The sequence below is a fragment of the Martes martes genome (assembly GCF_963455335.1).
Source record: "Martes martes genome assembly, chromosome: 13".
In the NCBI taxonomy this organism is placed as follows: Eukaryota; Metazoa; Chordata; class Mammalia; order Carnivora; family Mustelidae; genus Martes; species Martes martes.
The window spans coordinates 47,520,428-47,534,003 of NC_137901.1; the positions used below are offsets into that span (position 1 = coordinate 47,520,428).

At 51.6% G+C, this 13,576-nt stretch overlaps 1 protein-coding gene across 1 annotated transcript in view; it reads left to right on the forward strand.

The window, feature by feature from the left end:
• Nucleotides 1-5,696, forward strand: part of TMEM241 (transmembrane protein 241) — a 113,387-nt gene extending 107,691 nt beyond the window's left edge. Inside the window, exon 15 of the mRNA XM_080821296.1 lies at nt 1,494-5,696. Within this exon, the coding sequence (XP_080677422.1) occupies nt 1,494-1,554 (61 nt within the window). The 3' untranslated portion in view covers nt 1,555-5,696. The remainder of the gene's footprint in view (nt 1-1,493) is intronic.
• Nucleotides 5,697-13,576: the final 7,880 nt, after the last annotated feature.

A 13,576-nucleotide genomic window follows, 5' to 3' on the forward strand; every position in this document is an offset into this window, starting at 1 on the left:
TTTGTTCTCTGTGGCTCTGGAAAGCAGAACTTGGATTCACAGGTGAGGTTGTAAGAAGCAGCTGTTGGGTCAGTCTGAGGAAGGGCTTCCCTCTGGAGGGAGAAACCATATGCCCAGGGGCCTTCCATGATAAGACGCCCGTCCATGCTGACTGGAATCCCATGGCCAGAGCTGCTCAACCAGGGGGACGTGCCCCTCGTGTGAAGTCTTGGAGCAGAGTCGGCAAGCCAGCTCTGAGGCCAGTGAGGAAGGCATTGCCGCTCTGGGCGGGCTGTCAACCAGTCAGTACGGTAATATTCTATTGCTCGTTTGTTAGAGGCCAAGTGTGGGGGCTGATGGCTTCTTGCATGTCCCTCTCAGCCTCAGACAGACGGCTGCATGTGAGCAGCTCCCGTGGCACAGACAAGACGAAAGCTGACAAGCAGGCACTGCGTCACCTAGCTAAGCAATGCCCGAGCCACGGTTGGGACTCGGTTGGTTGTTTCAGTGGCCTCACACTTAGTTCATTCCTGTGCTACGTGGGGCACACGGGACAAGTTATCTTTATGTCAGAGTCACTCACAGGGGTGACATTTCTCCCTGGGAATGTGGTGTGCACAGCCTGTGTGTTTCACAGAGTTGGCATCCCAGGTGTACGTCAGAAACGTAAAAGACGCTGTCGCCGAAATGTGCATGTGTGGTGGGCGGGTACGTGGGGGAGGTGGGACAAGGCAGGAAGCACGTGTTGGCACCTCTGATCAAGGGCATTTCGTCACCATGGACCTCCCGTCATAATCCTGCAGGGATGGCCCAGCCCAGTGCCCGGAAGTGCTTTGTGGGAAGAATTTGGGGGTTCAGAGAGACAGCAGATTGTCTACGGAGAAGCTGAAAATAGAGACTGTACAGACCTCCAGGCCTCCCCCGTCCACAGTTTTCCCACTACCTTTCCGTTTTAGGATCGGCGACCGTATTTCTTTCTGCGCTGATGGGAAAGTCATGACTCGACTTTAGTGTTTTCCTCTCTAAATGTTCTGCTAGCCTCCGTGGAATAACAGGGTTCAAAGACGGTGCCCTCAATCGTGACAAGGCTAGGGATACCTGCGTGGTGTCCTGTCGTCAACCCCTGTCTGCTGAAAGCCCTCGGCGGCTGCGAGAGGTGTCCTCGCCGTGCTGTGTCTGGGGCAGAGCGTTTGCCGGAGCACAGTCACCCCCCCGGGTCAGGATGAGCAAGACCTACCACCTCCTTCCCGCGCGCGGGGGCAGGGAGGTGAGGGAAGGAGCAAACCCCACCTTGCAGCCCACGCCCCTCCTGCCTCCCGGCTGACGTTTACTTGGGACACGCGGGCAGTTACAGGGTCAACCCAGCGGCTGGGCAGGCTGGACGGGGGACGTGAGAGTCCCCAAGCAAGGGAGGGATCCCTTGCTGTGCTACAGGTGGGCGCCAGGCAGCTCCATGGGCCCCCAGCCTCCAGGCTCAGAGGACGGGGAAGCTAACCTCTTGCCATCTCTTGCAGCCTCCTGCTCGGGGGCCTTGGAGAGGCCTTGCTGGTTTTCTCCGAGCGGAAGGGCTCCTAAGGGCACGAAGAGTCAACTCGAAGGCTGCCAGCTGGAGTACTCAGCCCCCAGGCATCGGAACTCCCTGTGGAGTGTGTCCGAGGCAAGAAAGCAGGGACAGTGAGGCCGCCACATCTCACTGCATCAAGGAGAACTCTGTCTGGGGGTCCGTGGGCTGCTGCAGAGAAGGGACTGTGTTGTGTCTTCCTGCTTTGAGAGGCTCCCTTGAGCCCTGCGGACCGCATGGCCCAGTGGGGCAGACCCAGATCCGGGAGTCCCCCCGTACGGGGCCGGCTCTGCTTCCTTGGACTGATGCACAGGACTCCTTGTCAAACACTTGTCACCAAACACTGCTTTGACTACTTGATGGTGGGCTCAAGGTATTCCATGGCACTTTTTGTTTTGTATTTTTACGTCTTTGGAGACTCTTCTGGGGACGTCCTTCCCTTGCTCTCATGGGCTTGCCTGGAGCCTGCCCTCATCCGCTTACGAGCCCAAACGGAATTCCCCAGGAGGGTTTCCACTCGGGGGCAGGAGTCGCGATGAGGGTCGACCGGGAGTTCTGAGCCAAGTGAGATACCAGCAAGGACACTATTACTCTGGATTGAGTGCTGAAGTTTTTTGGTGACCGTATGTTGTGTTGAATTCTGTACACACTTTCTTTGGCCTGTATTAGGTTCACTCTCTCCTCCATGATCAACAGAGAGAATAGGGTTTATAACTCCCGATACTCCCCAGACAGTGAAACAAACCTAGAACATACGTGTACACACAGGCACACACATTTATAATCCTCTTCCTTAAAGCTTTTAATCCATTTAATTCCCTGATTGCTCAGAGGAGATTTCAGATCATTGAACGCTGAAGTATATTTTTCAGGCCAGATTAAAAATTGGATTAAAATCCTAAACCTTGCCTCTCTGGGAGTCAAAAGGAAGGAATATGCATGAAATGGTAACTTGATCCTGAACCCACACTGAAGGGTTAGGAGAATAGTGTCTCACTCATTCTTTCTGCTCATGACGGGGACCAGATCCCTTAGCTATTCTGCCGAGTGTTGGTTTTGGTCACTTGGAGATGTAGAAGGTAGTGGAGTCGCCATGAGCCTTCCCCAGGCAGGAAGCCAGGCTTGCGGTGGTGGACAGGCGCGTCATCGATGGAGAATCGTCTTCAGCATCTGGGAAGTGAGCCTGTCCGTTCTCGGCTCTGTGAAGAATGACGTTAGCTCAGTCGGGGGCCATTCTTCCCGCACATTCTCTCCGGCTTGTTGAAAAAGTAAATGGAAAATGAAACAACTGGGAATGAATTCGTATTCTTTGGAACTTGGGTACCTTAAATCTCTTTTCTGGTTTTTTCCTGGTCTCTGCGTGTCATTTAAGGTAAAGATGTTCAGAGTGACCTTGACACAGAGACCGTTTCAGTTGGCTTTTAGTTCTTCATCAAGTTAAACCTTATAGAGGCTGAGGATTAAGCAGAAAACCGACTTTAGAATTGCCCTTGTTCTTTTGCCCCCACAAAACTCTCTCCATACGACTGAGTCCTTCTCCTTTTGTGGAAAGTAGCATCTGACCAATTGTCATCACGAGCCTGTCTTTCCAAGTGCCATTCAGGCAAATGGAGATTCCTAAGTCTGGAAAGAATTGTGCTCAGTTAATAGGCCCAATTCTGGTTTCCAGGAGACCCATTCTTTTTTTCTTTTTTTTTTTTTTTAAGATTTTGTTTATTTATTTAAGAGAGATAGAGAGAGGGAGCATGAGCAGGAGAAAGTAGCAAAGGGAGAAGCAGGCTCCCCACTGAGAAGAGAGCCCGATGCAGGGCTCCATCCCAGGACCCTGAGATCACGACCTGAGCTGAAGGCAGAGGCTTAACCCACTGGGCCACCCAGGTGCCCCCAGGGTCCCACTGTTTTTATTTTTTATTTTTATTTTTTAATTTTTTAGTTGGAGTAGAGTTGACACATGTTGTATTGATTTCAAGTGTATGACGTAGTGATTTGACAAGTTTATACAGTATACCCTGCTCACCACAAGTGTACCTTCTGTCCCCAGACATCACTATTTACTATTGACTGTGTCCCCCATGCTGTGCTTTTTATTCCTGTGCCTCACTCGTTCCATAACTGGAACAGAGCTATTTCCCCCCTTCACCTGTTTTGCCAAACCCTGTACCCCCAACCTCTCTGGCAATCATCAGTTTGTTCTCTGTATTTATATTTTTTATTCTACTTTTTGTTTGTTTATTCATTTTTTAAGATTCTGTTTATAAGTGGAGTCATATAGTATTTGTCCCTCTCTGACTTATGTCACTTACTGTAATATCTTCTAGGTCTATCCACGTTGTCTCACATGGCATGATCTCATCCCTTTTTTATGGCTGTTTAATATTCCTGTGTGTGTGTGTGTGTCTGTGTCTGTGTGTCTGTGTTTTCCACATTTGCTCTACCCGTAAGTCTATCAGTGGACACTTAGGCTGCTTCCATGTCTGGGCTGTTGTAAACGATGCTGCAGTAACCATAGGGGTGTGTATGTCTTTTCAAGTTAGTGTTTTCATTTTCCCTGGGTAAATACCCAATGGTGGAATTTCTGGATCATAGGGTATTTCTATTTTTAACTTTTTGAGAAACCTCCATACTGTTTTCCGCAGTGGCTGCACCAGTTTGCGTTCCCACCAACAGTGCACGAGAGTTCCCATTTCTCCACATCCTTGCCAACACCTGTTGTTTCTTGTCTTCCTGGTTTTAACCATTCTGACAGGTGTGAGGTGAGATCTTACTGTGGTTTTGACTTGCATTTCCCCAATGATGAGTGATGTTGAGCCCCTTTTCATGTCTGTCGGCCATCTGTAGGTCTTTGGAGAAATGTCTGTTCAGGTCCTCTGCCCATTGTTTGTTTTAAACAGATTGTTTTTTTGGTGTTGAGCTGTGTAAGCTCTTTATATATTTTGGATATTAACCCCTATTGACTATATCGTTTGCAAATATCTTCTCCTGTTCACTAGGTTGTCTTTCTGTTTTGTTGATGGTTGCTGTGCAAAGCTTTCTGTTTTGATGTGGTCCCACTAGTTTATTTTTGTTTTTCATTCCCTTGCCTCAGGAGACGTAGCTAGAACAATGTTGCTTCAGCTGATGTCAGAATGATGACCGCCTGTGCTCTCTTCTAGGATTTGTATGGTTTCAGGTCTCACATTTAGGTCTTTAATCTGTTTTGATTTATTTTTGTGTGTAGTGTAAGAAAGCGGTCCGGTTTCATTGTTTTAAAATCTCAGGTCTTTTCTTACCTTGACATTAGCAGGAGGCAGCAGATAAGGTGTTTCTTCAGTAGACATTTTTTCTAGGGCTTCCATCTTTTCTAGGGCTTTTTCTCTCCCCAGGCCTTAACTTCTGTGTTTTATGCCCAAGTTCACATGCTCAGCTCTGAATGCCGGTGAGCCCAGAGGTCTGTCTGTAGACCTGGGGGCCAGCCCAGGTTACAGCAGCCTCTTGAGCTCTCATTATCTGTGGCTCTCTGGGCCCCTCTCTGGGCTCCTGTCTGAGAGGGGAATCCCCAGGTAACATTTCTATCAAAAATGATCTGTTTCACCATGTCCTGTCTGGGTCCTCATGATCTCTGACCTTGCTGGCCCCAAGTCAAAGCCAAGGTGCTTGCTTTTTTTCATTTGTACAAATAAAGAGTGTGCTTTCCATCAAGAGAGGCAAGGTTCTGTGTGATTGTGTATGGTTACGAATTTGCTGTGGATAGAAAGAAAAATAAACCATTTGTATTTATGGCAATTTGCCTTTCTTCTCTTCCCTTCAAACTCAGCTGGAGAGTATTGCAAAAAGAGTTGTTATCCTGGGGAGTAGGGACTGGCAGGGTGGGGAAAGTCCTTTCGTCTTAAACACAGGCCCAGACTTCTACCAACGTCTAGGCTACTTAGCTCTTGACTAGGGAGGCTGACCCAGCTCCTTTTGCGAAGGTTGTGCTGTCCAGCAGGGTGACTCAGCATAGCCGCATGTGACCATTGAGCGCTGAAATGGTAAGCGTCCAAATTCAGATGTGGTATAAATCAGTGTAAATGTACGTGGATTTCAAAGATTTAGTATAAAACAAGGAAGTAAAATTTTTGTAATAATTTTTATGCTGGTTATGGATTGAAATATGTTGTTATGTTACATTAAATAAAGCAATATCAAAATGAATCTCTCCTTTCTTCTTACCCTTTTTAATGGGCCCACTAGAAAATTGCAGTCTATAGGTTTGGCTCCTGTGACATTTCTGTTGGCCGGCACTCATCTGAAATGGCTCACCTGGGGCACCTGGGTGGCTCAGTGGGTTAAGCCTCTGCCTTAGGCTCAGGTCATGATCTCAGGGTCCTGGGATCGAGCCCCACATCGGGCTCTCTGCTAAGCAGGGAGCCTGCTTCCCCCTCTCTCTCTGCCTGCTGCTCTGCCCACTTGTGATTTCTCTCTCTGTGTCCAATAAATAAAAAATCTTAAAAAAAAAAAAAAAAGAAAAGAAAAGAAAAGAAACAGCTCACCTACCCTGAGCCAGGGAAGTGGCTGAGGAGATGGGTGTTGGCAGTAGCTGCTGGGGTTACTGACCCCATCACAATGTCTAAGACACTGAGTTATTAAATGCTTGTCAAATGCTGCTGTGTGCTGGGCACTTCCTACGTGTCATGTCATTTCGTTTTACCAATGGTGGGGCAGGCAGCATTCTCCCCCGTTTTACCAAGGAGATTCAGAGAGGTTCAGTAACTTTTCCAGGGCCACCCAGCAAGAGCTTAAACCGAGGTCTCTCTGATGAAGTCTGTCCACCTTCTCCGCAGAGACTAATATTGCGAAGTAGAAAGGACGCCCCTCACATTTTACAGCGAGTTGTCCATTCTGCACTTAAGTGCTTCCATGTGCTTGTCTGACATCAGTGAGGTCACTCGTGGCTTTCTCCCTGGAGACCACATCTTTGCCAAAAGGTGGGGTCTGTGGCCCGTGTCCCAGCTGCCTTCCCAGTGTCCCCATCCATCCCACCAGCCTCCTCCCTCGGGTGGCGTCTGAAATCCGCCCTGCGTGGGGTTGGAGCGACCAATAGCCCTTCGGGAATGGCGCTCCTCCCACCTGAACTGTAGCTCTCGCCGTTTCCAGAATGAGCAGCCACGGTTGGATGCTCAGGCTCGGTTTCTCGGGGGCTGGCATGTTTTGGTGGCTGTGGGGTCTGAAGGTTGAAGGAGCCTGGGTGGCAGTGCACTCGGTCTGCAGGCCCACAAAAGGGGGTACAGCTACAGATCTGGCTGAAAACGTAAGCACGTATGAATGCAGTAGGGGGTTAGGAACGCTTAGAACATGGTATCTTTCTTGACAGGTTGGCTTGGGGAAAGGACTGACATAGGATATGGAACCCCCTGGAAGCTCAAGGCGTTGGGACTCGTTGAGAGTCTGTGGTCTTTGATTCTCGTTCCGGGGAAGGCCAGTCAACGGAGTGAGGCTCTTGAGCTTCTCCTGGCCCTGCCCTGGCTTCAGGTTCTGTCCCTCTGCCCCACCCAGAGGGAGGCTGTGCTGGCTTGTTCCCCTGAAGGAACGAACGTCTGCACCCCCACCCGAGGGTATTCACTCCCCTGTGTGGTTTCCGGCCCTTTCTCTCAGACCTGAGCTGGCTCTGTGACTTGCTTGCTGCAAGTGGTGGAAGTGATGCTTCCAAGGCCAAGTCAAAAGCAGTCTTGCAGCATCTGCCTTAGTCTTCTAGAACAGTCTCTGGGAGCCCTGGGCTGACATGCACAAGTCTGGCCCCCCGAGGCTTCCGTGCTGCAGAGACCAGGTGCAGGCGCTCCAGTAGACAGGCTCTGCTGAGCACCCCCTTCTTAAAACCCCACCAGGCCACCAGACTGTGAGGGGAAGCTGGCTTGCACCCCCCAGACCAGCCCATCTGCCAGCTGACTGCTATCAATTGACCTCAGGGGATGCCACGTGGAGCAGAAGAATCACCCATCCCAGATGCACCTGCGTGAATTCCCGACCACCAAATTAGGAGATAGGGTGAAATTGTTTTAAGCCAGTACTTTTCCAGAAAGTCTGTCACACAGCCCTAGATAATAGAGCAGAGGTCTTAGAATGCTGATCCTCTTAGGTGGCTCCAATCTGAGTGCTCTGAGCTCCTCCCCAGAAAAGACCATTGCTCCAGGGGAAGCAGTCCCTGCTCTAGCTGACCTCCAGCCCCAGGGAGCAGGGCCCCAGCTGCCCGTCCCAGCTTGCCATAGCCCTGCTACCCGGCAGATCCGTGCTCTGGGTTAACGTACCTCCTTCACTCACTCATTCATTTAAAACATACCATGTCATGATCTGTTTGGCCTTCCTGAAGCTTGCTTCCTAGTCGTGATGGAGACAGAAGACAAATGAGTAAATAACAGAATTTCAGAGAGTTAAGGGCTTTTAAGAAAATAAAGCCCAGAGGGGAAACTCAGACTCTTCTGAGCATCTCCTGAAAAGTAAGGAATTTCTCTTCTAAAATGGGTGGGATCTCACGCACACTTGAGCACGATGCCCCAGGGGCTGGTGTGCTGCATGGCCTGGTGCTGAAGTTGACCCTGCCCTGCAGTGCTGCTCCAAGTGTGCCCCCTGTGCGGCATGTCCCCTCTCTCACCAGGAGCCTCTGGAGGAGGGATTGCCAGTGGTCTCATTTGCGGAGGAGAAGGCAGACACAGAAAAGGTGAGTAACTCCCCTGAGGCCCTGAGGCCCTGATGCTGGTTAGAGGGGGCGTGAGGCCCCGCTGGCGGGCCCTTCCCATGCCAGGGGACAGCGGACCTGGGGACCAAGGACAGAGGGAGCAGAGTCGGAGGGGGGAAGTCTGACCATGGGCTGGGAGGGGCGGCCAGTGGCAAAGCCCAAGTCAGGTAGGGCCTGGGGAGGGAGTCGGGTCAGCCTGGCTGTGATCAGAGTGCTGGGGTGGGAGAGCTCAGGCTTTTGAGAGAGCCGGAGAACCCTGGTCCCTCTATACTGGCTGCAGGTGGTCCCAGCTCATTGTATCATCAACCACTTACAGCTCTGAAGGTCCTACCTCCAGATGGGGCCTCGGAGACTCTGACAGGACAGGAAGCCTCCCCCAGGCTCCCTGCTTCGCAGCCCAGAATGTTTCAGGGCCGGCTCCCTGGCCCCTCCCCATGCTATGGCTTGTCCATGGGCATTGCCCACCCCCCCTCTGCCGCCTCCCCAGATGGCTGGGTTCTGAGCAAACCAGGGGAGTGGTGGCCGCAGGGTGGATGCTGTTCATGACCAGGCACTGCCACCCAGCATCACCCCCCACCCCCGGCCCTGATGCTGGCCACCTGCCGGCAGCCCCTGGGTCCTCTGAATGGGGCCGCAAACCACCAGGAAGGCCGAGCCCATTCCGGAGCCTGCACAAGGCTCCCTCTGTTCTGGAACCTTTCAGAGGCAGCAGACACCCCGAGCTCCTGGTGAAATGGAGGTTCTTTGCTCCGGCAAGGAGCTGACTTTTGGTGGCCTGCCCTTAGTAAAACAAACTGGTGTATAAAGCTTTGTGTGGTTCCCTCCAGGATCCACTGGGGAGGGGTCTGAAGGAACCGCGCCCCCTTCACCCCCCAAGCTCCCCGCCCTTGGCAGCTGAGTGTGGAATCCCATTTCAACAACTGCCTGAGCCAAAAGGAACATTTGAGTCATTTATTTCCTGCCTGCGGTGTGAAAGGGCCCGCAGGGCTGGCAAGGCCAGGCCCTTGTGCCCATTTGTCTTCACACCGTCATTCCGAGGGAGCCTCAGGGAGAGCAGTGGAGCCTTGGAAGCCCGGGGACTTAATCCAGACCCGGTTCCCAGGACCAGGGCGTCTGTGAGGCCCCTGGAAGTTACCAGGTGCTTCGGGACGAGGGCGCTAAGTCAGAGGGAGAATCCCAGGGTCTGTCCAGGCTCTCTCTGTGCCCTGGCAAGTGATGTCAATCATTCTTTCACTTTGTCCTCGAGGGCTCCTTCATTCTTCACACCCGCCTTGAATGCCGGGGATTGGTCTTGGTCACAGATGCTTCCAGGTGCTCCATTGCTGAATCGGGGTGGGGGTGGGGGGTGTCTGGCTCCTCACATAGGTGAGGCCGTGGGCGGATCCTGCCTGCCACCGAGGTGTGCGAGGTTGTCCCCAAGGCCGATTTGCCCTTGTTCTAGCAGGATTAGCTCCATGGAACTTTCTGTGTGATCAGAGACAGAAAGCAAATACAGTGACCCTGGTACAAAGCAGGGGAGAAGGGTGCTGACCCCCTGCACAGCTGAAAATCAACGGACCTTCTGACTTCCCGAAAACTTAATTTCTAGGAGCCAACTGTTGACCAGAAGCCTTACTAATAACCTAATCAGTTGATTATATGTATTTTGTATATGTGTTATATACTGTATTCTTATAATTTAAACTAGAGAAAAGAAAATTCTATTGAGATGATAAGGAAGAGAATATGCATTGATAGTACTTTAGGTATATTTTTTGAAAAAAATCCGTGTGTAAATGGACCTGATCAGTTCAAACCCATGTCCTTCAAGGGTCCCTATATCCATTCCGTGTTCTCACAGAGGTCCTGAGCCTACAAGAAGACCCCCAGACACAGCTGTGTTTAAAAAATGTAGCTTTACTGAGATGTAATTCACATGCCCTACAATGTATCCTTTTAAAGTGTACGATTCAGTGGGTTTTAGTATGTTTACCGGACTCCGCAACCATCACCACTATCTAATTTGAGAGCATTTTCATCACCCCAAGAAGAAACCCCGCACTCATGGCCATTCATTCCTCCCTCCGCTGCTCCTGGGCAATGTACCTTCTACATCTATAGGTTGTGGGTTCCGGAGATCTCATATGAACGGAGATCATGCAGCACGTGGCCTTCTGTGTTAGACTCGGGTTTTTAAGTAGTTCATAAAATTCTTTCGAAGGCTGCTTTCCTTAACAGCCACATCTCTGCCCGGGGTGGGAGTCCTGAACACGGACGGTGGAAAAACTTGGGGTGTAGGGGTAGGAATAAGGGACCCCCAGCACCTGGAGGCGGGTGAGGGAGCTCAGGAGAGAGGCAGCAGGAGGGGGCGTGGTCGACACTCTTCCAGAGCTCTGGTCTCCGTTTATTTCTCAGCGATGCCCCATTTGGTCCCCAGGCCTTCAGTCAAGTCTGTTATCGCAAAACAGGCCGGGTTGGCTGCGCTTTGGGGAATACAGGGGCCGGGTCTCCTGCATGCACTGAAGTTGGACAGGGGAGAGGAGGACTGGTCACCACTCTCAGGTGGCAGCCCTTGAAGCTTTCGTCTTCCAGTCAGTCCTCTCACAGGGTCTTCATGGTACAACTGAGTCAAACATGTGCTTTCTGTTTGTGTTTCTGTCAATGGTTTATCATGTCTGTTCTAAGTCAAGCATTCTGTCCTGGGCAAAAGGGAAAAACAAACATGGCCATTGGGGGAGTTTGTGCTCCGGCACAGCCCATTCATACGCACGTGACGTGAGGACACGGATCTTGAGGTAGAGAATGGAGAGCATCATGGGGAGCGGCCGTCTCCAGGTTCCCAGCCACAGCCTTGGCGGAGGCCCCATGGAGGCCTGTTTGGAACCTCACCACAGGTGAGGGCAACAGACCTGGGGGACGGAGGGGCTAGGAAAGCCGTTGGCCTGTGCTGGGGATGGTTCTACCTCTGCGGCACCCCCACCCCTGTCTGTCACCCCTGCTCAAGCTCACCGAGGTCCGCCTCCCCCAGGGGAGCACTGGAGCTCTCAGCTGCTGCCCCTGCAGTCCGTGTGGAGACGTCTAATTGCTTCCCCAGCCTACATCTCTTCTTCCTCAGTGTATTTGTTTGCTGGGCCTGCGGTAACAAGACCACAGACCGAGTGGCTCAAACAATGGAAATGTCTTGCCTCACGGTACAGGAGGCTGGGAGTCAGAGATGGAGGTTTTGGAGGGCTTGGCTCCTTCTGACGGCTGAGAGGCAGCGGTCCGTTCTGGGCTGCCTCTTGTCCCCGTGTCTCCTCACATGGTCTCCCCGCTAGGCATGTGTCTGTGTCCTAATTCCCTCTGTTTATAAGAACACCAGACAGGCTGTATTAGGACCCACCCTAACCACCTCACTGTAACTTGATTAGCTCTGCAGAGACCCTGTCTCCAAGTACGATCACATTCTGAGGTTCCGGGGGTGAGGACTCCAACGTGCCTTTATGTGGGGGCCACAGTTCATCCCATGACACTTAGTAACAGCAGTTAACAGCGAGCAGTTTACTTGAGAGGCTGTGTATACAGCTAACAGATGCACCCCCTCCCCACCCTCCACCCCCCGTGTAGCCCATGCTGCTTATTTGGGTTCGGGCCTAGGATATGTAAGCAGAATTTGGTGGGTGGCCCTTGGGGACAGTTCCTTCAAAGAGCTCCGAGAGGTGGACCTCCTGCCTTCTTCCAGGTTTTTTCTTAGGCTGAGGTCATGATAGCTGGGGTTCTAGCATGTATCTTGGGTCTCTCCAACCTTCAGGTTGGAAGCTGTGTTCAAAGGACAGTGGAGCCGATGCTGGGAGGAGCTGGGTTTCTGACAAGACAGTGGAGCCAACATGGCACCCATGGGCTGACCACCTCCAACTGTGTCAAGTGGGAGAAAATACTTAAGTCCTCCTTTGTTAATTCTAGTCTCTGTGACTAGCTGCCAAAGGCAACCCTAGCGTGAAGAGTCTCCAAGGAGCCGTGGGGTGGTGCGGGAAAGGCATGTGGTGATACTGGGGCGTGAGACATACAGGAGTGAGTGAATGCCTCTCCTCTCATCTCTTCATACACACAGTTGCCTCGCAGCATAAAAATGACCTCTCTGTTCTCTGCCCTGCCCTCTAGGTTGTAAGCTCCTTGAAGACAGGTCCACGTCTGCTTATCACTGTTTCCTCAGTGCCTCCCACAGAGTCTGCCCACAGAAGGTGTTCTGGGTGTGTTGGCCCGAATGGACTTTAAATCCTCTACACTTGCCAACTCTGTGGTCTTGGACTCTCAGTCTCAATTTGTGTAACAATAAAAATGGAGGGTATAATACCAGGGCTGTTTCAAAAAGCAAAGCACAATTAAACGTGTAGCATTTAGCACAATGCCTAGCACACGTTGGATGCCCAGGAAAGGGAGGCCATTATCAGTATTATGATTTCCTAGAAAAAATCTTGTTCTAGCCCCTGTGTGAGGCTCCACTTATCTTCTGACAACCAGAGTTTACTTTTCCCTAAGATCAAGTCTCCGATTTACACACATTCTGTTCATGAGGTTCCCACCTTATTCCCTTGGCTGTCTTTGGGTCTTGAGAACCTTATTAGTACATGCGTCCCTGGGTTGCTTCCATTCCAATTCTGGCGTGGTAAGCCTTCAGGCTCAGCCAGCTTACCAGCTAAGTCAGAATAGGAAGCGTTGGGTGCTATACGTTCTGCCCAAGGGTCTTGGTGAGTGAAAAGGGTCTTCCCATGAGAAGAGTAGGGAATTAGCGGCAAAGATGGCGCCAGTGTTCACCGTTCCTCATGCCCATCTGCCATGCGATGGAGCCGTTTCACCACTGCCTGCACCCGAGCCAGCCCTGTGACTTGCTGGGCTTTTAAAGGCAGTGGAAGTGACACCACCAGTTTTGAGCTAAGGCCTTAAGAAGACTTATACTCTTCTACTTGCTCTCTCAGACTCTCTCTGAGCCCTCTTCTCCACCAGGCCCTTTCCTTGGCTGCAGAGTTCAGTTCAGCAAGATTCCTGCCCAGCCAGTTTAGCAAACAGCCCTCCCCCCTCCCCCTTACCAAACTGAGTCCTGGTATTTTTCCATCCACGGGCTCCCTTCCCTTGCCCGCTGGCTACACGTCCCCAGCTCTCTGTTGGATTCCCAGTTGAGCGCCCTCTCTGTCCCCTGTTACAATGGTCTTGACATCTCTTGCAATGGTCTTGAGTAGTTTTCCTTGCCTGTTTAACTCTGTCCAGGGCGTTTCCTTTGACAGCTTCCACCCTGAGAACAAGCCCGGACTTGCTTGCTGGAAGATGAGAGACCGCGTGGAGCAGGGCTAAGTCCTCCCTGCCCGGGCCATCCAAGACCAGCCGACTGTGGA